General features: G+C 49.1%; 1 protein-coding gene across 1 annotated transcript; it reads left to right on the top strand.

Annotated features, from left to right (window-relative positions):
* The first annotated feature begins 422 nt into the window (after window positions 1–422).
* Window positions 423–17,179, top strand: LOC146805417 (uncharacterized). The gene is made up of 2 exons (XM_085623800.1): window positions 423–1,880; window positions 16,593–17,179. Exons 1-2 carry the CDS (start codon window positions 578–580, stop codon window positions 17,177–17,179), a joined length of 1,890 nt encoding a protein of 629 aa, XP_085479926.1. The 5' UTR covers window positions 423–577.
* The last annotated feature ends 6,075 nt before the right edge of the window (window positions 17,180–23,254 follow it).

Genomic DNA, 23,254 nt, shown 5'->3' with positions numbered 1-23,254 from the left:
TAAACTAACATACCCAGAAGGCTTGGTGAAAAAACTACCAGCCAATGGAAAACGAAGAAACAAAATATTGTCCAATCATAGCTCAGCTCGTAATATAAGGTCTATCCTGACTGCGAACAGCCCTCTTTTCTTGCTGCTCGCAGTCAAGATAAGTACCTTTTAATTCATTTCAACGAAAGTTATGTCTTATGCTATGGTTATGGTGTACCTTGTTTGAATGTTCTTTTGTGCGCAGCGACGTTTCATTGCTGCTTGCCTTCGCGCTCGCACGCGCGTATGCTCATTATTTATTCCTTTTAGCCCCCCCTCGTTTCTAACGACGCTTCATCTGCTCCGCGCGCGCCTCGCTTACCGGCCATCATTTTTCCTCAAGCCGGTGGCGCAGCGCTTCGTTTCTCCTCACGACCCGACTGCTTCTCAGAATCGTTGTCACCACGCTACTTTCCGGTTCAACGCCCACTATTCACACGCCCCTTGTGGGAGGGGGTTTGTCCTCTTGTCACACGCCCACTTCATTTCCTTCAGTTTTAACCCTTTCCTTTCCAGTTTTGTGTCCAGTTCTCTCTAGTATTTCATTATGTATGTTTCTGAGGAAAATAATGACAATGACGGGGAAGCATTTAAAGAGGATTTGAATACCTTTATTAATACCTCTGTGGAGCATGCTGTTGAGACCTCCATGAAACGTTTTTCCAAAACTATGGAGAATTCTATTTTAAGTTTAATGACCAAAACAATGGCCCATTCTGCGGGGGATAGCAGAAAACATAAGATGGTACTCTCTAAGGTTCCTTTGGCGTCTCAAGTGGTTGGTGAGTCTTCCTCACATACGACAGAGGACGTGGTTCCTCCCAGGCCTCCTTCCAAGGAGGGGTTAAAAAGTTCAGGTGGCAAACGTAAAGCCAAACTAAATAATCCAGAGGTACCACAGAAATTGGTCATTTCAACAATTTATGATACAGATGACGATATGGGTGACGCCACTGACCTTACTGATCTTTTTGAAATTGTGGACCCTTCGTCTTCCCCTCCTAAAAAATTGAAGTTAGATGCTTTTGCATCTGAACCAGTGCTTGACCCCGAGGGTACTCCTCTCTTCGATCCTGCTTCTATTAGACACCCTAATTCAACCGAATGGTTTCCCATTGAACACGTGGGGGAGTATATCACCGCAAGACTTCGTCTTCCACTAGACAAGACGGTTAGGGCTAAACTGAAGTCTGAGTGCCCGAAGCCTTCTCTCCCTTCCCATATCACTTCTACTCCCGCTGTAGATCAACCTCTCATTACTTTTTTCTCAAAATTTGGCAAAGATCCACGTAAAGGAGTGGATAAAGCATGGTCTTCCTGCCAAGACAAATTGCTCGATCTAGTGGGTCCCCTTGCACGTATTTTTGATATGGCAGAGGCAGCTCGCCTTGACGGCTCCGAGCTCAATCCGGAAGAAGTATCTTTGTGGGTCCAGAGAGCCTTTTGCCTTCTGGGCAATACCAACGCAGCCATGACTCATGAGCGCCACAAGGGCCTCTTAATTAAATTGGATCCCAAATTGGCCAATCTTGCCCCTCTTGATCCTGGTGTCAAGGCCGATGGTCTTCTGTTCGGAGATTCGTTGGTGAGAGACTTGAGCAGGTTCGTCACCACCTTTGCCTCCCTGGATAAAGCACTGCAATCCATCAAGAAAGTCTTCCCATCTCAGGTTTTTGGCAGGGCCGGAAGAGGCAGGAGCCGCTCTACCGGCCGTGGTTTCCACTCCCAAGGCTCCCGTGGCTCCTTCAACTCGAATCAACAGGACTACAAGCCCCAGTTCTACCCCCAAAGAGGTCGGGGATACAGAGGCAGGGGCCAACGTGGCTTCAGCCACAACTCGTCCCAGCAAGGTAGGTGCAACAACCCCCGTTGGGGGACGTTTATCTCTTTTCCTTCACAGATGGCAGTCCCTCACTGCAGATCCTTGGGTTCTCAACACTGTCCAAGGTTATCGTATAGAGTTTTACGCTCCACCTTTTCAAGAAACTCTTCCCCTGCCGTTAGTGTTCTCCACAGAAATGTCCCTTCTGGTGTCCTCCGAAATACAAGTCCTTCTTTCCAAAAAAGCTATTCTAGCTTCCCCCTTCGATCCCTCAGGGTTTCTCAGTACTCTGTTTCTCGTTCAAAAGAAGAACAAAAAGATGAGACCTGTGATCAATCTCAAATATTTCAATCAGTTCGTGGTTTATCGCCACTTCAAAATGGAGACAATTCTACATTTACGAGACACTTTGCGTCAACACGATTGGATGATTCGTATCGATCTCTGTTAGACCTGACATCCGTGGCGTGGGTTTTTCCCCTATCTTTTGCCTCTGCTACATGGATTTTTGATGCTGTGCTGGATTTCGTTTTGCTGGTTTAGATGCTTTGGACACTCTGCCACTGCTAATCAGTGCCAGAGTGTAAGTGCTCCCTGTGTAAAATATCGTATCGATTGGATATACCTGATTGGCATATCTGTATCACCATGAAGTCCCTAGTAAAGTGCACTGTGTGTGCCAGGGCTGGTGATGACGGATGCTACTAGTGGGTCTGCAGCGCTGATTGCGCCACCCACCTGTGTAGCCCTAAAACAGTGTCTCAGGCCTGCCGCCGCAGGCCTGCCTGCAGTCCCCGGACTGCCATGTCCCCCTGGCCAGTGTCCACACTGGCCGGGCCTAACCCTTCCCTTTTCATACACGTCAGTCATCCCTATGGAAGGCCCAAGGTACCCCCCTGGGCAGGGTGCAGTGTATGTAGAAGGTAGAGCATGTACTAGTGCAGGTAACATGTTCTGGTAGTGAACACCGGCCATTTTGTGTGTTCACTACTGCAAGGCTATCTTGTTCCATAGGCTAACATGAGGGAGGCGGGTGCCAATGGCTATCCGCCTATCTTCTCATACGAACAAGATAAGACATGAGTGTTTGATATCCCTGAGCTCAGCATTTAATAACACATCTTTTAGGAGAGATTGTTTTTAAATCCTGAGTTGGAGAACAGTACTTTTTAGAGAGTAGCTGTTCTCTTGTCTGACCCTTCTGTGTGCCTGGGCGCGCTTGTGGATTGACTGTCTGGTTTGAGAGTGACAGGGGCTGGGGATCCCCCGGGAGGTTGGCTGAGTCAGCCCTCTGCTGAATGGCGACAATCGCAAGGAGAGTGGAGGGAGGAGATAGCACCTGGGATTGAATAGGGCTGTGCCTGCCTGCCACTCTGCTGGCTCCACCTCCTGCTGGGCGGCTGACGACCTTGCCCCTCGCTCTGAAAAGAATGTAGGAGCCAGGAAAACAAAGTGCCCCAGCAACACCCAGAACTGGATCAGACCGGGCTCAGGACCCACTTGCACAAAGACTTCAAAGACTTCTAGGGGTATAAGTACAAGACCCCTGACAACAGATTTTTAATTTCGACCATCGAGAGGAACCTCTGCTGAAAGACGGACCGCTGAAGAACTAAAGGAAGATTGCCGTGCTGTGTGCTCTAAAGGCTGACCTGTTCTGGCGTACAACTGAAGCTAAGGAGAAGAAGGGGTCCTGCTGTGTGCTGACCCTATCCACTTGACCAAACAAGACTTTGCTGTGTGCTGTGTCTTCAACTGAATCTCCAAGGGCCTGAGAAGAGCTGGCCTCCTGTTTCGCAACCCAGGGATAGAAAGGTTGCCAAGAACTCAAGATTCTGCTGTGTCCCACCTGCGCTGCTGTGTGCCGCAGGGACCGTGGACTGTTCTACCAAGCTTCTCAACATCTGCCTGTGAGGTGGGCTGGCTGCTCTCTGTCTTGCTAGAGAGTACCACACCGAGCCGGGCCCGACACCGGTTGCCGCATCAAGAAGATCGACGTGCTCATCGGCACGTGCCTTGCCGCGACCCGGAGGCCTGAAGCAGATCGAGAGTCGTATTTCCCTGCTCTACGAAGCCGCGCTGTGAGTGGCTGACTCCGGTGACGTCGACATCGTCACTGGGGGCTCGTCGAGGGAGTTGTGGAATCCTTGCACCGAACAACCCGAGGAGCGCTTGTATAACGAGCGCAGTGACACCGCCGGAGCAACGTAGCTGCCTAAAACATCGAGAGCCTACAAACTGATTCATTCTCAGTGAGTATCGAATCACTCAAGAGACTAGAGACTATCGTCTGACGGTCCCGACCAACGAAGAAAGCGACTATTGTGTAAACCTGTGATGCTTGATTTCAACTGCGGAAACTAGATAAAGATATATTATTTTTGATATAACTCACCTGTGTGGTCTAAGTTTGTGGTGTGCGGAGGAGGGGTCATTGTGGTGTCTACGTGCAAATACCTTACACATTGCCTTGGGGATAAGCCTGTCTGCTCGAGCCAAGCTACCTAGAGGGTGAGCAGGGGTTATCTACCGTGTGTGTCCCTGTACCCTGACTAGAAGCAAGGGTCCCTATTTGGTCTAAGGTTAATACCTCTGCCAACTAGAGACCCCCAGATCTAACATTGGTGGTCAGCGGTGCGGATTAGAACCAGTATTTGCACTTGACCTGCAGTGATTCTTCGGACATCACTAATCTAGTAAGCAGTTGCATCGCACGAAGTTTTTGCGAAGACTATTCTTGGAGGATCGACGAAGCATCATGTCTCTGAACGGAGTAGGCGAGGAGCTGGAGTTGCAATTCGAGGTGAAAAAGTTGCTCGAGTATAAGAAGGAGCAACTAAAGCAATTCTGCAAGCAGCTTGGATGCCCAGCGAAGGGCAGCGCCAACAAGACGGAGCTACAGAAAGCTCTAAGGGCCTGGTGGGAGGCCAAGAATGGCGCAACCGAGGAAACTACGGAAGGGGATGGCACACCGGAGCACGGATTTGGATCCGATGATCTGCCAGTGAATAGGCCAGCGTCTAGGGCTGGCAGCGCCCATTCCAGTAGGAGCCTCTCTCCAGAGGAGCTGGAGGAAAACCAAAGGGTCAGAGCCCATGAGATTGAACTTTTTAAGCTCAAAGCTCAAGCGGAAGAGAGGAAACTGCGCCTTGACAGTGAGAAAGAGGCGGAGGAGAGGAGGAATGCTCTTGCGTTAGAAGAGAAGAAACTCCAGTTGGCTCATGAGTTGAGCATGAGGGAGCTGGACATTAAAGCCAAACAGGTGGCGTCCAGTCCGAATGGTGGCAGCGCACAACCAGTACAGGCGGGTAAAGTATACATACCGAAAGATTTGGTGCAGAATTATCAGAGGGGTGAGGATATCTATGCGTGGTTTAGATCCTATGAGCTTGCCTTGAAGATGAATGAAGTGCCTGAGAAAAGTTGGGGAGCGGGTTTGTGGAAGCATTTTGAGGCCTCTGGGAGGGATGTCTTAGCACCCTTAGAAGCAGCAGGGACCTTAACCTACCCCACGATGAAGGAGGCCTTATGCCTCAGGTATGGGCTCACACCAGAACAGTACCGACAGAAGTTTAGGAACTTCAAGAAACTTGATTCGAGTACGTGGGTGGAGTGTGTGAGTATGTACACGCGTGCACTGGAAGGTTGGATAAAGGGCAGCAAAGTTACTGATTATGTGGGGTTGTGTCACTTGATTAGTTGGGAGCACTTGAGTAGTCTATGTGTTCCAGAGCTGCGCCAGCATCTTTTAGACAGCAAGTTAACTGATCCCAGCGAGCTTGCTAAAGAGGCAGACCGCTGGACTAGCACCAGGGTCAACAAAGGGGTGGTAAGTATGCCAGCCAAGGGTGGACAGGGTCCCCAGCAGAAAGGTGGGGAGGACAAGGGTAACAGTAAGGAGTTCTCTAAAGGGCCCCAAAACAGTTCCCAGGAGAAGGAGTCCCAAGCCCCCAAGCCGAAGAGGTCTTGGCCCCCTAAGGGCAACAGACCACCGCCTACTTGCTATGCTTGTAGGGAAGTGGGGCACATCGCCCTTAACTAAATGTCCCAATAAACCCCCAGCACCAGCTGCTGCTCCAGTCCCAGGGTTAGCTAGTGTAGCTTTGGGAGGGGATTTGATTTCCAGTGGGGAAGCGGGATTAGCTATGATGACCCTTGTCTCTTTAGGAGACCAAGAGATGGTCCAGGATACCTTGATACCCGCTAACACTAAGAAATACGGGCAAAAGGTGACCATCAATGGGAGGGAGATAGAGGCTCTGAGAGACACCGGGGCTAGTGTGACATCTGTCAGGTGTCAGTGGGTGTCTGAAGAGCAAGTAATTCCCAATGTGCTCCGCCCAGTAGTGGCAGCTGACACTTCAGTTCGCCTCTGCAAGATGGCGCGTGTTCCCTTTACATGGGGGGGAGTCTCTGGTACCTTGGAAGTCTGTGTCAGTGATGCCTTGCCGGTAGATTGTCTGTTGGGTAACGACCTGGAGAGTTCTCCATGGAAGGACGTAGAGCACAGAACTCACTTGGAGATGTTAGGACTGCCAGCGTGGATCTGTGTATCCACACGTGCCATGACAGCCAGTAAGGGTGGATTGGTAGAACTGGAGCCTGGAACGATGGCCCAGGAACCTGCCAGGAGGGGAAGGGGCAGAGGGCGCGGGAAACCGGCCCCCACTGTTCCCACGGTCCAGGAGGAAGCGGAACCTGAGGGGGATGCCCTGGAACCTACAGGGGAGCAGGTGGCCGAACTGGGGGAGTTGCCTGAGCTGACCCATTGGCAGCACGAGGGTGGCCCCTCCAGGGAGGAATTCTGCCAGGCTCAGAAGGAGTGCCCTTCTCTCATTGGTGTGCGGCAGCAGGCTGCAGACCAGGCAGCAGGCCTAGGGTCCAAGGAACATTTGATTTACTGGGAAGATGACTTACTGTATAGTGAGCCTAAGTTCGCTGAGCCCGGTGCAGCCCGTGTGCTGGTGGTACCCGAGCGCTTCAGGAACTTCTTACTGGGTCTGGCTCACGACGTGCCTCTCGCAGGACATCTGGGGCAAGACAAGACCTATCACAGGCTTGTCACCCACTTCTACTGGCCCCGGATGAAGAAGCACGTCGGTACCTTTTGTAAGTCATGCCAAACCTGTCAAGCCAGTGGCAAGAGCGGAGGGAAGTGCGTGGCGCCCCTCCAGCCGTTTCCTGTAGTGAGCACCCCTTTCGAGCGGGTGGGCATTGATATCGTAGGGCCCCTGGATCCCAAGACCGCCTTAGGCAACAGGTTTATCCTGGTCTTGGTGGATCACGCCACTCGGTACCCGGAAGCAGTCCCTCTCAGGACAATCACAGCACCCGTGGTGGGCCGTGCATTGATGGGGATCTTTTCCCGTGTAGGGTTCCCTCGAGAGGTGGTCTCCGACCGGGGTACCAACTTCATCTCTAGGTATATGAAGTCTCTGTGGGAGGAGTGTGGAGTAACGTATAAGTTCACCACTCCTTACCACCCTCAAGGAAATGGGTTGGTTGAAAGGTTCAACCGCACCCTGAAAGGTATGATTATGGGCCTAGCGGAGCCCATGAGACGGAAGTGGGACGTCTTGTTACCATGCCTGTTGTTTGCCTACAGGGAGGTGCCTCAGAAGTCCTTAGGGTTCAGCCCCTTTGAACTGCTGTATGGCCACCCTGTTAGAGGACCTCTCACACTGGTGAAGGAGGGGTGGGAGAAATCCCGTGGGAAAACCCCCCAGGATGTGTTCAGCTATGTGCTGGCCATCCGCAACCAAACGCAGCGCTTCAGGAAGCTCGCTCAGGAGAACCTAGAAGCCAGCCAGGAGGAGATGAAAAGATGGTACGACCAGAATACCACTCTGGTAGAAATTCATCCCGGGCAGAAAGTGTGGGTGATGGCGCCGGTGGAGCCTTCTGCGCTCCGCGACAAATGGACCGGGCCATATGAGGTGGTAGAGCGCAAGAGTGAGGTGACCTACCTGATCAACATGAAGACTCCTAGGCAGCCCCTTAGAGTCTTGCATGTGAACCGCCTCAAACCCCACTTCGAGAGGTCTGAAGTGACGATGCTCATGGCTACAGATGACGGTGGGGAAGAGGATAGTGATCCACTCCCTGACCTCCTGGCAGCGAAGGAGCAAGACGGGTCAGTAGATGGTGTGGTCCTCTCGCCCACACTGACCCCGGAGCAGCAGAGCGACTGTCGCCAGGTGTTGGGTCAGTTTGCCTCCCTGTTCTCCCTGACACCAGGTGTCACCAATTGGTGCGTCCATGATGTGGACACTGGAGATAGCCTGCCTGTGAAACAGAAGTTTTACAGAGTAGCTGACAAGGTCAGGGCCAGCATCAAGGAAGAAGTTTCCAAGATGTTGGCGTTAGGGGTAATTGAGCCCTCTAGCAGTCCCTGGGCTAGCCCAGTGGTCCTCGTTCCAAAGAAATCTGCTACACCCGGTGGCCCGTCAGAACTTCGGTTTTGCGTGGACTACCGCGGGCTCAATGCGGTCACCAAGACTGACGCGCACCCCATCCCCAGAGCTGATGAGCTCGTGGATCGGTTAGGAGCTGCCCGGTACCTCAGCACCTTCGATTTGACTTCGGGGTACTGGCAGATTGCCTTAACTGACGGGGCAAAGGAGAGGTCGGCATTTTCAACACCAGAGGGGCACTTCCAGTTTCGAGTCATGCCCTTTGGATTGAAGAATGCCCCTGCCACCTTCCAGAGACTGGTCAACCGGGTACTGACCGGGCTGGAGCAATTCAGCGCCGCATACCTGGATGACATTGCTGTGTTCAGCTCCACTTGGGACGAACACTTGCAACACCTCTGTGAAGTGTTGAGGGCGCTGCAGAAGGCAGGCCTCACTATCAAGGCTAGTAAGTGCCAGATAGGGCAGGGATCAGTGGTGTATTTGGGACACCAGGTGGGGAGCGGCCAGGTGGCGCCCCTACAGGCGAAGATCGATACCATTCTGGCTTGGGAACCCCGCAAGACGCAGACAGAGGTGAGAGCCTTCCTAGGACTCACCGGGTATTACAGACGGTTCATCAAGGGATACGGCACCATTGTTGCCCCCTTGACGGAACTAACCTCAAGGAATCAGCCCAGGAAAGTGAATTGGACCGAGGCCTGTCAAACTGCTTTTGATGCCCTGAAAACTGCAATGTGCACAGCACCGGTGCTTAAGGCGCCTGACTTTTCGAGTGAGTTCGTAGTGCAGACAGACGCTTCAGAGAAAGGCGTGGGAGCAGTACTCTCACAGATGGACGACGAGGGCGGGGACCAACCCGTAGCTTTCATTAGTAGGAGGCTACTTCCCAGGGAACAGAGGTGGAGCGCTATTGAAAGGGAAGCATTTGCTGTGGTCTGGGCCCTGAAGAAGCTGAGGCCCTACCTGTTTGGGACTCACTTCCGTGTTCAGACCGACCACAGGCCCCTCAGATGGCTAATGCAGATGAGGGGTGAGAATCCAAAACTGTTGAGGTGGTCCATCTCCCTACAGGGAATGGACTTTACGGTGGAACACCGTCCCGGTACAGAGCACGCCAATGCTGATGGCCTGTCCAGGTTTTTCCGCCTTAGCGATGAGAACTCCCAAGAGGGTGGGTAGTTCTCCCCGCTTTCAGCTGGAGGGGACACGTGTTAGACCTGACATCCTTGGCGTGGGTTTTTCCCCTATCTTTTGCCTCTGCTACATGGATTTTTGATGCTGTGCTGGATTTCGTTTTGCTGGTTTAGATGCTTTGGACACTCTGCCACTGCTAATCAGTGCCAGCGTGTAAGTGCTCCCTGTGTAAAATATCGTATCGATTGGATATACCTGATTGGCATATCTGTATCACCATGAAGTCCCTAGTAAAGTGCACTGTGTGTGCCAGGGCTGGTGATGACGGATGCTACTAGTGGGTCTGCAGCGCTGATTGCGCCACCCACCTGTGTAGCCCTAAAACAGTGTCTCAGGCCTGCCGCCGCAGGCCTGCCTGCAGTCCCCGGACTGCCATGTCCCCCTGGCCAGTGTCCACACTGGCCGGGCCTAACCCTTCCCTTTTCATACACGTCAGTCATCCCTATGGAAGGCCCAAGGTACCCCCCTGGGCAGGGTGCAGTGTATGTAGAAGGTAGAGCATGTACTAGTGCAGGTAACATGTTCTGGTAGTGAACACCGGCCATTTTGTGTGTTCACTACTGCAAGGCTATCTTGTTCCATAGGCTAACATGAGGGAGGCGGGTGCCAATGGCTATCCGCCTATCTTCTCATACGAACAAGATAAGACATGAGTGTTTGATATCCCTGAGCTCAGCATTTAATAACACATCTTTTAGGAGAGATTGTTTTTAAATCCTGAGTTGGAGAACAGTACTTTTTAGAGAGTAGCTGTTCTCTTGTCTGACCCTTCTGTGTGCCTGGGCGCGCTTGTGGATTGACTGTCTGGTTTGAGAGTGACAGGGGCTGGGGATCCCCCGGGAGGTTGGCTGAGTCAGCCCTCTGCTGAATGGCGACAATCGCAAGGAGAGTGGAGGGAGGCGATAGCACCTGGGATTGAATAGGGCTGTGCATGCCTGCCACTCTGCTGGCTCCACCTCCTGCTGGGCGGCTGACGACCTTGCCCCTCGCTCTGAAAAGAATGTAGGAGCCAGGAAAACAAAGTGCCCCAGCAACACCCAGAACTGGATCAGACCGGGCTCAGGACCCACTTGCACAAAGACTTCAAAGACTTCTAGGGGTATAAGTACAAGACCCCTGACAACAGATTTTTAGATTCGACCATCGAGAGGAACCTCTGCTGAAAGACGGACCGCTGAAGAACTAAAGGAAGATTGCCGTGCTGTGTGCTCTAAAGGCTGACCTGTTCTGGCGTACAACTGAAGCTAAGGAGAAGAAGGGGTCCTGCTGTGTGCTGACCCTATCCACTTGACCAAACAAGACTTTGCTGTGTGCTGTGTCTTCAACTGAATCTCCAAGGGCCTGAGAAGAGCTGGCCTCCTGTTTCGCAACCCAGGGATAGAAAGGTTGCCAAGAACTCAAGATTCTGCTGTGTCCCACCTGCGCTGCTGTGTGCCGCAGGGACCGTGGACTGTTCTACCAAGCTTCTCAACATCTGCCTGTGAGGTGGGCTGGCTGCTCTCTGTCTTGCTAGAGAGTACCACACCGAGCCGGGCCCGACACCGGTTGCCGCATCAAGAAGATCGACGTGCTCATCGGCACGTGCCTTGCCGCGACCCGGAGGCCTGAAGCAGATCGAGAGTCGTATTTCCCTGCTCTACGAAGCCGCGCTGTGAGTGGCTGACTCCGGTGACGTCGACATCGTCACTGGGGGCTCGTCGAGGGAGTTGTGGAATCCTTGCACCGAACAACCCGAGGAGCGCTTGTATAACGAGCGCAGTGACACCGCCGGAGCAACGTAGCTGCCTAAAACATCGAGAGCCTACAAACTGATTCATTCTCAGTGAGTATCGAATCACTCAAGAGACTAGAGACTATCGTCTGACGGTCCCGACCAACGAAGAAAGCGACTATTGTGTAAACCTGTGATGCTTGATTTCAACTGCGGAAACTAGATAAAGATATATTATTTTTGATATAACTCACCTGTGTGGTCTAAGTTTGTGGTGTGCGGAGGAGGGGTCATTGTGGTGTCTACGTGCAAATACCTTACACATTGCCTTGGGGATAAGCCTGTCTGCTCGAGCCAAGCTACCTAGAGGGTGAGCAGGGGTTATCTACCGTGTGTGTCCCTGTACCCTGACTAGAAGCAAGGGTCCCTATTTGGTCTAAGGTGAATACCTCTGCCAACTAGAGACCCCCAGATCTAACAATCTCCAAGACGCTTATCTAGCTGTTCCCATTCACGATTCCCACACGAAATTCCTCCAGTTTCAGTGGCAAGACGTCACCTATCGTTTTCGATCCCTGCCTTTCGGTCTTTCTTCAGCACCTTGGTGCTTCACAAAAGTGATGCGACCTGTAGTGGCTTATCTCAGATCTCTTGGGATCCGGCTCATCATTTATCTCGACGATATCCTTATCATGAATCTGGACAAACAGGCCTTATTGAACGATCTCAACATCACTCGTTCTCTATTACTCGATCTAGGCTTCCTCCGCAATTTGGAGAAGTCCTCTCTTATTCCGGCTCAGAGTATGGAGTTTCTGGGGTTTTGCATAGACTCCCCATCTGCTTCCCTTCTTCTTCCTCAGTCCAAGATCTCCAATATTCAATCGGAAATTTCTCAGGCGCTCCGCCGTCCATTAATATCTCTCAGATCCCTAGCAAGGATTGTCGGCCTTCTCTCGGCCTCCATTCAGGCAATCTTCCCGGGTCCCCTTCATTATCGGGCTCTTCAACGCCTAAAGATCAGACATATTCGGCAAGGCCTTGCATATTCCGATCAAGTAAAATTAGATCTCGAATCTCGTCAAGAACTTCATTGGTGGATGAACCATTTAGATGCTTGGAACGGTCGAACCATTTTCGCTTCCGCCCCAGATCTTGTATTAGAATCCGATGCAAGCCTGTCGGGTTGGGGCACCCGTTGTGGACCAATATCGACTGGAGGTACATGGTCAAAAGAGGAGTCCAAATTGCACATCAACTGTTTAGAGATGCTTTCAGGCTCCTTTGCAATTCAGAGTCTGGCAAAGGACAAAGTAAGTTGTACCATCCTCCTTCGCATGGACAATGTTTCTGCGGTTCGCTATATAAACCATCTCGGTGGCACCAAGTCAAAGGTCCTGGCAGACCTAGCAAAGAGCCTTTGGGAATTCTGCCTATCCAACAATCTCTCGCTCTCTGCGGAGTATCTTCCAGGGGATCTCAACGCCGTCACCGATTGGCATTCTCGCTATCTCCGGGATTCCAGCGATTGGAAGCTTCTTCCCTCCGTGTTTCTCTCCCTCTCTCGGTTGTGGGGTCCTTTCTCAATAGATCTCTTTGCTTCTCGACTGAATTCTCAGTTGCCCCGCTTTTACAGCTGGCGTCCGGACCCTCTGGCTCTGGCGACCGATGCCTTCCTTCAAGATTGGTCCCTCCACCTCAATTATGCGTTTCCTCCTTTCCTGTTAATCAACAGAGTCCTCTCGCAGGTACGTCGCCAGATGACGTCTCTGGTAGTGGTAACTCCCTTCTGGCAGTCCCAGATTTGGTTTCCGTCTCTCCTAGAGTTGGCGGTGGACTTTCCCGTCCTTCTTCCCCCACTTCCCGATCTTCTCTCGGACCCCCTGGGCAATCCTCACCCTCTAATTGTCGACCAATCACTGGTGCTGTCCGCATGGAAAATTTCCAGCCTTCCTCTTCTGATCTCGTCATTTCGCAGGAAGCTTCAGTCTTCATTAGTCGTGCGTGGGCCCCAGGCACCTCCAAGGCTTACAAATCCGCCTGGTCTCTTTGGTCAAGCTGGTGTCTTCAAAAATCAGTCGATCCCTTTTCAGCCTCTTTAAATTTTATTGTTAACTTCCTGGCTTCTGAGGCCAGTTCTGGCAAATCTTATCGTACTATTAATCTGTACAGATCCGCCATTTCTCTCAATCATGCCCATATCGATGGAAAACCTGCGGGAGCTCATCCCTTGATCTGCAGATTGTTGAGAGGAGTTCGTTTTTCAAAACCTCCGTTGGCTAAGTATTCTACTTTATGGGATGTTAATCTGGTTTTACAGTTGTTTTCTAATTGGCCTGATAACTCTGCTCTTTCTCTGAAAATGATTTCTGCCAAACTCACTATGTTGTTATGTTTACTTTCCATTAAAAGAGTATCTGATGTGAGGGCCATGGATGTCTCTTCTCGCCAATTCACTCCTACTGGTGTGCTGTTCCATATTCACAAACGCACAAAGACTAATTTAAATACTGTGTTCTATCCTTATTTTCCCTCCAATCCCAAGTTGTGTGTAGGTCAATGCCTAAAAGTTTATGAGAGTAAAACCTCTGATCTCAGGACTTCCTCCAGCTCCCAACTTCTGATTTCCTTCCGTAAACCCTTTCACCCTGTTTCTTCTGCCACTCTGGCCCGCTGGGTTCGTTGGGTCATGTCCCTGGCCGGTATTGACGTCTCCGTTTTTGGAGCTCATTCCACTAGGGGAGCCATGGCTTCTAAAGCCTTTTGGGCTGGCTCCCGTCTGGAGGACATCCTAAAATCAGCAGATTGGTCTAATGATACAGTGTTTCGTACATTTTATTGTAAACCTGTTGTTACTGCATCTTCTTTAGTGGTAGATATGCTTTAAACAAGCATAATAGGAGCCTCCGGTCTTGCCATAAAATGTAGATTTTCCTAATATATTATGACGGAAAGTCTTAATTTTATTAAAGACACGGAGGCGAGTATTATCCCGCCACAACACTTCTAACAATTGTTCTCCCTCCCCACAGGCACTCCAGCGCTTCCACCAGCGTCATCCTGAGGTTTCCCCGGATCCTGCCAAGATCGCTTCTTTGGTTCCATCGCCTACCATGCTTGGATCCGAACTCCTCTCCGAGTCTCCTCTACTGCTCTTTGGAAAGGAAGTCTTCACGTGGACTCTATCTTTATGCATTTTGTTATCCGTTACTCCTTTATTTTTGTATTCTCTGTAATTGCTCGCACAAGAAAGAGGGCTGTTCGCAGTCAGGATAGACCTTATATTACGAGCTGAGCTATGATTGGACAATATTTTGTTTCTTCGTTTTCCATTGGCTGGTAGTTTTTCCACCAAGCCTTCTGGGTATGTTAGTTTATCTTGCTGCTGTTGGAATAAAAGCAAGAAAAGAAAGCATAATACTCGCCTCCGTGTCTTTAATAAAATTAAGACTTTCCGTCATAATATATTAGGAAAATCTACATTCCTTTCACAAAGTTGTGAAAAATTCACAACTGCATGACGCTGCTGTGTTTGGGGTTTGCTACACTGCGACCACAAGTAAAAACATTTGTGTAGGAGAATACTTCCATTAACAAAAAAAATGATTGACAAAATGTACTATCTGTTGTTTTTCTATAGCGCAGATGTTCAGAAAGGCTTTGCAGAAAGCAATAGTGTTATAATTGGCACTTGGTACGCCCCGCCACCCCTCTCCCTCCTCCCCTGTTGGTCCCTGCCTAACCTTGCTGTACTTAACATTCCACAGCTGACTCCAGCTGACTGGAACCTGTGATGGTGAAAGGTACAAATAAAGAAGAGTCTTCATGTCATCCTGTCTTCTTTGCCTTATTATAACACTGGCAACGGACAACCGTGTGGGGACGGTTCCCCATTATCCCCAATACGTAATCCAGTTACAGCTGATTCCAGGACTGTACAAAGAATAAGTAAGATATTTGTCTTACCTGAATTCTGCTTAAGCTTGAAGAATTACTACAAGGGTTGCTGGCTGCTGCTGCGTGACAGGCAAATGTTCTGATGGTTTCATACTTGTGACCAGAAAAAGTTCACGAAAGATTGCGGTGTGGAACTGCTGGTGGAGTTCATTTGAGTTGTCTGTAGCAGGGGACTGAAGCATCCTGATTGTGCACGTGCGGAATGAAGCTGCTGTGGAGAATAGAGTGAGGCGGAGGTTGCACGGAGCGCTCTTCGATCTGCCAGTGTGACAAGCTGAGGAAGTTTTGTAGGCAGGTTGAAGCTGGCTGTGCGTTCTTCCCGCTGCTGCTGAACGATCGTGTGGCGCGTCCGCTCTGCTGGAGTGCTGCAGAGGGGGAACGCTGTGGAGCGAAGATCGCACAGCGGGAGATCCTCGCCTTAGCAGCGAGCCCCAGTGATCTCCCTAGACGAGGGCAGTTCTGCCTCATAACTGTCTGTCTGTGTCCAGCAGGCCCCAGTGACAAGAAAACGCGGAGGTCGCGTAGCGGGAGATCCTCGCATTACCAGTGAGCTGTGGGGGAATCGCGTCCCACGTTTCATCGCTGAGGGGAAGTGCTTTGATGTGGAGGTCGCACGGCCTCCTCACCGTCCTACTCGCAGCCTTCTCAAGCGCACCGGGAGTCTACGCGCGCCCAACGCTGCTTCTGTCTTCCCCGTCAGTCCCTGAGGCGGAGCAACGCCAAGACAGCCTTTGGGGCGTTCCTCAGAGAGGAGGCGAGCAAGGTTAACTCTTGCGTGTCCGTCTCCTCAATAAACGCCATCTTCCCAAGGAATATCTTCACTACACATGACGGATGCCTAAATTTCAAGGGAGCTTCTAACGCTTGTCACCATTGACACACGCTGACAAGCACAGCAGTTGTACAGCAGTATATATAAAAGGCACATTTGGTCAAAAGACAATTAAGTTGGTTACGCTTGTCACCATTGATACACGCTAACAAGCACAGCATTTCTTTATATGCCACACGCTGTCCGACACAGCAGTTTCTACAGGAGTTACCTTTGCTCATAAGACGGCTTATGACGTCCATCATCCTTCCTGCCTGCCTGTTCCTTGCAATCGCTGACAGGCACAGCAATCACCATCAGCTCCTTATCTGCTAGCCCTACTTACACAGTGCCTTGCAGCCTGCTTCACTCTCCCAGTCTGATCCTCGGTTGGGTCTTATCGTGCGCTGTCCTCCCTGTACTGCAAATTCATTTACACTGACCTTAAGCCAGTGCCCAGTAACAACCATACAAGAAGGAAGGAACATGGCCACTTCAAATATGTCCCAACCACCTCCTTTCCTCAACGAGGTGGGAGAACCTCTCTTGCCATGGAAGCAATGGTTTGGACTAATGAAGTCTTGCTTAATTGCAATAGGAGGGGAAAATCCTCTTCCTTGCGCAAATTGCATACCCTACTTTATAATTTAGGCATTGAGGGGTGGAAAACTTACGACAACCTTACAACATCAGCAGAAGCAGAAAATGATAGCGATGATGATGACAATGTGTACTTGGTTGCAGTTAACAGACTGGAAAAACATTTTGGTAAAACTATTAATGTGGTATTGGAAAGGCACAAATTCTTTTCAAGGGTACAGGGCAAGAATGAGAAAGTAAAGACGTACATAGCAGCCTTAAAGGGCTTAGCAAATACATGTGAGTTCGAAACACTACACGATTCCCTCATCAGAGATCAATTAGTGAGGTGCACGAACAGCACTAAAATACAAGAGAGGTTACTAGTTGCCAATCCAGACCTCAAACAGGCCATTGATATAGCGGTGGGTATTGAGCACACTGCAGATTGCATGGCAGCAATGAAGGAAGATGGAGATAAACATTCGGAAGTCAATGGAATAAGTAAACAGGAAATCAACAAAGAGAGCAAAAATAAAGTACCAAATGTTCTTCCAGCGGGCACTAAACTAAAGTGCTACCGGTGTGGTAGCCCAAGTCACTTAGCAAATTATGTGGGGTGTCTATGCCAGGTCGATCACATGTCACAAGTGTGGTAGAAGGGGGCATTTAGCTAGGGTTTGCCGAGATCAACGTCCTAAAGCAGTAATGTCCATTGAGCAAGAACCGCCCCAAGAACCCAAACGTGTTTCAGCTCAACGACCCTGACAAAAATGCTGAATTTCCGTCGTGTACTGTCACCCTAGACAAGAGAGAAGTCACTGTATTTGCAGATTCTTGCTCACCCTATACCTTGGTGCAAGCTGAAGTTTTCTAAAAAATGTTTCCCATAAGGCAACAAAACTTGCAACCCCCAGACACCAATCCCTTGGTAGGTATGACCACCATGAACATAGGATTCAAAGGGAGAAGCACTGTTGGGAAAATCTATATCACGCAGAAGGGATCCAACTTGTTAGGTTGGAAGCACCAGAGAGAGCTGGGTATCAAACTAGATCCCAACAGCCCGGACCAAGTTCTACTAGTAGATCCGTCGGTAGGGGGCACTGAAGTGTGCAACAACTTTCCCAAAGTCTTTACATAGAAGTTAGGGTTGTTGAAAAACTACCAACACTCCATCAAGCTAAAAAATAATGCTAAACCAGTGACTCACAAAGTCAGACCCATACCACACATGATGCAGGCACCCCTACAAGCTGAGTTAGATAGACTGTTGTTACAAGGGGTTGTTGAACCTATATCAAGCTCATAGTGGTTGGCTCCTATTGTTATTACCACCCAATCATCCAGCAAGGCGATCAGGTTATGTATTGACCTGAGGGATTTAAATGACAACATTTGGGTGGATAGGCACCCCTTTCCCCGGATACATGAAGTTCTTACCCCCCCTCCCCCCCCCAAAAAAGGTGCTAGCTGTTTTAGCGTGTTAGACCTATCATCAGCGTACCACCAAGTGGAGCTGCATCCCGACTCCCGCCACCTAACTTCGTTCATCACACCCCTTGGGGCGTTCCAGTACATTCGCATGCCCTTTGGGTTGGCTTCAGCAGCCACTGCCTTCCAAAGGATCATGCAACATGTATTGAAGGACCTCCCATGTACACTATGCTTCCAGGACGACATTCTTATTTATGGTAAAGATTTGGAGGAGCACAACACCTTTCTGAGAAATGCATTAGTTGACCTGGAGGCAGCAGGTCTAACCTTGAAGAAAGAAAAGTTCTGCATAGGGGTGGGGTCTGTAGAGTACTTAGGGCACACGATTTCCCAAGATGGTATTAAGCCCAAGTTAGACTTGGTGGAGGCCATTCAGGCCACACACGCTCCCACCTGTGTCGAAGATCTCAAATCGTTTTTGGGCTTATCTGCATACTATGCTAAATTAGCCCGTAACTATGCAAGTATTGTGGAGCCGTTGAGAACACTGTTAAAAGCAAGAACACCTTTTGTGTGGAATGGAGAGTGTCAGTCAGCTTTCATCACACTGAAGGAAAGTATTGCCACAGCCCCATCGTTGGGCGGATTCGATCCCACCAAAACCACAGTCTTGTGCACTGACGCTAGCAATAAAGGGTTAGGCGCCAGTCTTACACAAGTGGTTGATGGCAGTGAGCATGTTGTCGCCTTTGCTTCCCGCGCCCTTAAAGGAGCAGAAGCTAACTACTCTGTGGTGGAAAAAGAGGCACTTGCATGTGCTTGGGCCTTTAAACACTTCCGTTTCTTCTTATGGGGTATCCCCTTCACTGTGAAGACTGATCACAAGCCCCTAATGTACGCATTCACCACAAAATGGTCAGTGAAAACCACACCAAGATGGATCCTGGGACTGGAGGGGTACAATTTCACTGTTAAGTATTTGCCGGGCAATAAGAATGTTGTAGCAGACTTTCGATCTCGCTCACCACCTGATGATGATTATGAAACTGTAGTGGATAATGATGAAATGATACTGAAACTGACCTGCCTTAACAAACAAGAATGGAACGAGTGCTTGCACTCGGACGAGGAAATGAAGGCACTCAAAGACCTCAAAGTCAACAGTTGGCCTAACGACAAAAAAGAAGTAACAATGTCGCTTAGCGGCTACTGGGCGGTGAAATTGGAATTGAGCATTCAAGAGGGAACGGTCTGTAGGGGTGAAAAAAATTTCCACCTGTACAATTGAGACAAAAAATTGTAGACCTTGCCCACATGAGTCACCCAGTGAAAACCACACCAAGATGGATCCTGGGACTGGAGGGGTACAATTTCACTGTTAAGTATTTGCCGGGCAATAAGAATGTTGTAGCAGACTTTCGATCTCGCTCACCACCTGATGATGATTATGAAACTGTAGTGGATAATGATGAAATGATACTGAAACTGACCTGCCTTAACAAATAAGAATGGAACGAGTGCTTGCACTCGGACGAGGAAATGAAGGCACTCAAAGACCTCAAAGTCAACAGTTGGCCTAACGACAAAAAAGAAGTAACAATGTCGCTTAGCGGCTACTGGGAGGTGAAATTGGAATTGAGCATTTAAGAGGGAACGGTCTGTAGGGGTGAAAAAAAATTCCACCTGTACAATTGAGACAAAAAATTGTAGACCTTGCCCACATGAGTCACCTAGGGCGCAGCCTCACCAAAAATAAGATCAGGTTGGACTATTGGTGGCCAGGAATGGATACCATGGCTGAACACATAGTACGGGACTGTCTTGACTGTAGTTGTTCTGACAAAATTAATCAAACACGTAGACCCCCACTGTCCCCGGTGGTTAGGCCAGACAGGCCATGGTCCAAACTAGCCCTAGACATCATTGGTCCCCTCAATCTCAAAATGTTAAATGAACGGTTCATACTGGACATGGTAGAATACCACACCTGTTGGATAGTCTACAAGTGTGTACACCAGATAAGACACCAAGGTACTAATTAATTTCCTTAAGGATGGGTTTTTCGATGAGGGCATCCCCGACATTATAGTAACTGACAATGGGGTACAATTTACTTCAGAAAACATGAGAGAGTTCCATTCTGAAATGGGCATTACCCATCATAAAATGGCACTATACTGTCCCCGGGCAAATGTATTGGTGGAACTTATGAACCGATTGGTGAAAGAATGTCTACAACGATCAGAGGTTTTAGGAATCTCTGCAAAAGAAACATTACAAGATACACTTTGGGCTTATCGCTCAACACCTAATTCAGTTACCGGGGTTTCCCCCTTTAGCTCCCTGAAGGGAAGAGTCCCCAAAACTAGACTTTCACCTCCTTGGAAAAGATCATCACCTGTAGAGTAGACCGGGACGAAGTGGACAAAAGAATAAGTGTTCATCAGTCCAAATACAAAACAGGTATGATGAAATGAAACATGTGAAAGCACGTGCTTTAAGAGTGTGCGATTGGGTTCGTGTAGACCTACCTAAACCACGTAGAAGGGAGGCCACAAGATTCTCAGAACCCATGAAAGTAACTCACGTAGGTAGAAATGTAATTCAACTTGCAAATGGCCAAACATGGAGCATGGACAGAATTGTCCCTCACCGGCAGGGTGCTGTTCCTCAGGTTGTGGCTCAAGGGGATGATAAGGATTTTGAGGGTTCTAGAAGGTCACTAAGGTCCAGGTCCGCACCCAGGTGGACTAAAGACTACTGTACTACGTAATTTGCCTTGTTCAAATATTGTATTTTCTGGTATGTTATGTTATCTCTTATAAAGTTCCCGGCCTTACTGCCTTGGTTTCCCTTAACCCCCCTTCTCCTTCCTTTCCCCTTTCCTCTCCCTATGTAAGGAGATGTGTTATAATTTGTACATGGTATGCCCCGCCACCCCTCTCGCTCCTCCCCTGTTGGTCCCTGCCTAACCCGCTGTACTAAACATTCCACAGCTGACTCCAGCTGACTGAAACCTGTGATGGTGAAAGGTACGAATAAAGAAGAGTCTTCATGTCATCCTGTCTTCTTTGCCTTAATATAACAAATAGTGTTTCTGGGGTGAATGTAGAGAATTCAATGGTGATTCCTAAACTGTGAGATGGTAACGTTAAGTGATAAAATATGTGCAAAACTTAAGAGTTCAAAAACGAGTTGAATTGTAGATGAAAGATAATGTACCACTACTTTTCTGAAGTGCAGCAGGCTCGGCTGTGTTATTATTTGAGGTGTAAGGGGTCCCACCTGTTGGGTGCAGGATCCACAAAAGACTGAATCAGGGCCAGAAAATATGTAAATGCCGGTATTAAAATCTTACTAGGGCAGCCACTGAACACAAAAGAGAGTGAATACTTGTATTCACTCATAGCCTATGTTAGACCCGAGCTGCCACACTCGGGGTGAAAGGCCCAGTACTCTTGTCCCAAAATATCTAACCAGACATCAAAACCAGCTCCTCGTTGAAGAGTATTCACTCATTTCTCAGGGTGGCCAAAATGCATGCCTCAACGCCAGACTCAATAAATATGCCCCCCTCCTCCCCCCCCAAAAAAAATACTATCTTGGGCCTGTGATTTAGGAGCTGGTAGCTTCTCTGTGCGAGGGTCATGTGATGCAATTCTTTAAAAGATGTAAATCAATCCAAAATGAATGGGCAGCTTGGGAAAACCTGCCTGTGATTAACCGGCGGCCTCCTAAAAACAACTAAAAAGTACACATGCTGCAGACAGCTCATGCATTCAGGACTGGAGACGCTTTTCCTTGCTACAAATATAATTTAATCACACCTGAGGTTTAGCAGAAAAAAAGGTGTTATCGTTGCCAAATCTAAAAAGCTCTCAACGGAGATCAAAGGCGAACAGCTAAAGCCAAGGGTATTCCCAGTGTCAGGAAAATGCACCTGTCAGGGCAATTTATAGGCTTTTAGAAGCCCTACAAGGCAGGGAGAGAGGAGGGTGATGGGGAGAACATAATGAGAGGGGAAGGAGACAGAGAAGGGAGAGGAGGACACGCAGACATTGGCGGATAGAGAAAGAGAGGAAGAGGCAATGACAGAATGGAAGGCAAGGAAGAAGAAAGCCTAGATAGGGAGAGTACAAGGGTGGCAAGAGAGAGAAACGGGGAATGAGAGAGGGGAAGTGACAGGAGGAAAGCGCCAGAAGAGAGAGGGTGCAAAGAAGAAGTAAGTGAAAGGAATAAGAGAGAGAGAATGAAAGAAAAGAAGGGAAAAAGGAGAGAGAAAAGTGGGGAGGAGAAGGATAGAAGCGGGGAAAAGCAGTACGTCCTTGATTATGTATAAAGTTTTGTTTTGAAAAAAAGGTTTTTTTGCATTAAATATACAAGCCCGGGAGTTGTGTGCGCGCGCGCGTGCTAAACTGAAAAAAATAACACGCGTGTGGTGATGCGATCTGTGGTGGGGGAGGGGGAGGAAATTGAAGCGCAAGCAAGGCTTAATGAGCCATGACACAAACTCACATGGCGGCTGCGCGCGTGCACGCACGCCTGAACGTAAGCTTGAGGCCAGCAAAAGCCTCTGGTAGCACTTTGAAAAGCCCCTTACTAAATGTCTTGCAGAGCAGCGCATGCACTGGCTCAGTCGAGACCTAAAAATGGATGTGTTCTTGTGTAACATAACCGGTGTTCGTGTAAAGCGCTCCAAAACCTTTGGGTCGAGTTCGCGTGATATAAATCTGCAAAATAAAAAAAATCTGAAATCCGTTTTGACCCTGACAAGCACTAAGAGAAACTCGCTCTGCCCTCAGCCAAAACGCAATTTTTTTTTCTAGCTAACACGTGAAGAATTTTCAATTCTAATGGAAAGAACAACATGCGCATCGCTAGATACAGCTTATTCGAAGATGGCTTGGTTTAAACTTCAACAGTTGAAAAAGTCCAACCTGAAACAATATGTTTCTCTACCTTGAAACTGAAGCATGAATACACACCGCTGACTAACATCTTATGTTTTCTTGGACTCTGAACCTGAAAGAAAAACATTGGAGCTGTAACTCCTGAATATAGCTGTTCATACACTAAAACCTGCAAAATTTAGGGGAGGGTAACAGTATTCAAATGACAAGATACTTTAATCTGCATGTTATTAGTATTATTGTTATACATATTTTGTAACGCACATGGCTACCTAAAAGAAGGTTTCCCAGCGCCCAGTGAAGCACATTCCCCATCCATCATTTGTGAAATGCTCAGGTTGCAGTCTTGACTACGTGCATTCGGGCTGGATATTCCTTGCCTCGGAG

Source organism: Triturus cristatus, chromosome 8 (assembly GCF_964204655.1).
Source record: "Triturus cristatus chromosome 8, aTriCri1.1, whole genome shotgun sequence".
Lineage (NCBI taxonomy): Eukaryota > Metazoa > Chordata > Amphibia > Caudata > Salamandridae > Triturus > Triturus cristatus.
This window is presented reverse-complemented; position numbering and strand designations above follow the sequence as displayed.

What these genes read in the sequence shown, in the direction of transcription:
- LOC146805417 (XM_085623800.1), top strand. Translation starts at nt 578, where the DNA reads ATGTATGTTTCTGAGGAAAATAATGACAATGACGGGGAAGCATTTAAA. An exon ending in CCACAACTCGTCCCAGCAAG is followed by an intron (nt 1,881 to 16,592) that starts GTAGGTGCAACA and finishes TTTATAATTTAG; the next exon opens with GCATTGAGGGGTGGAAAACT.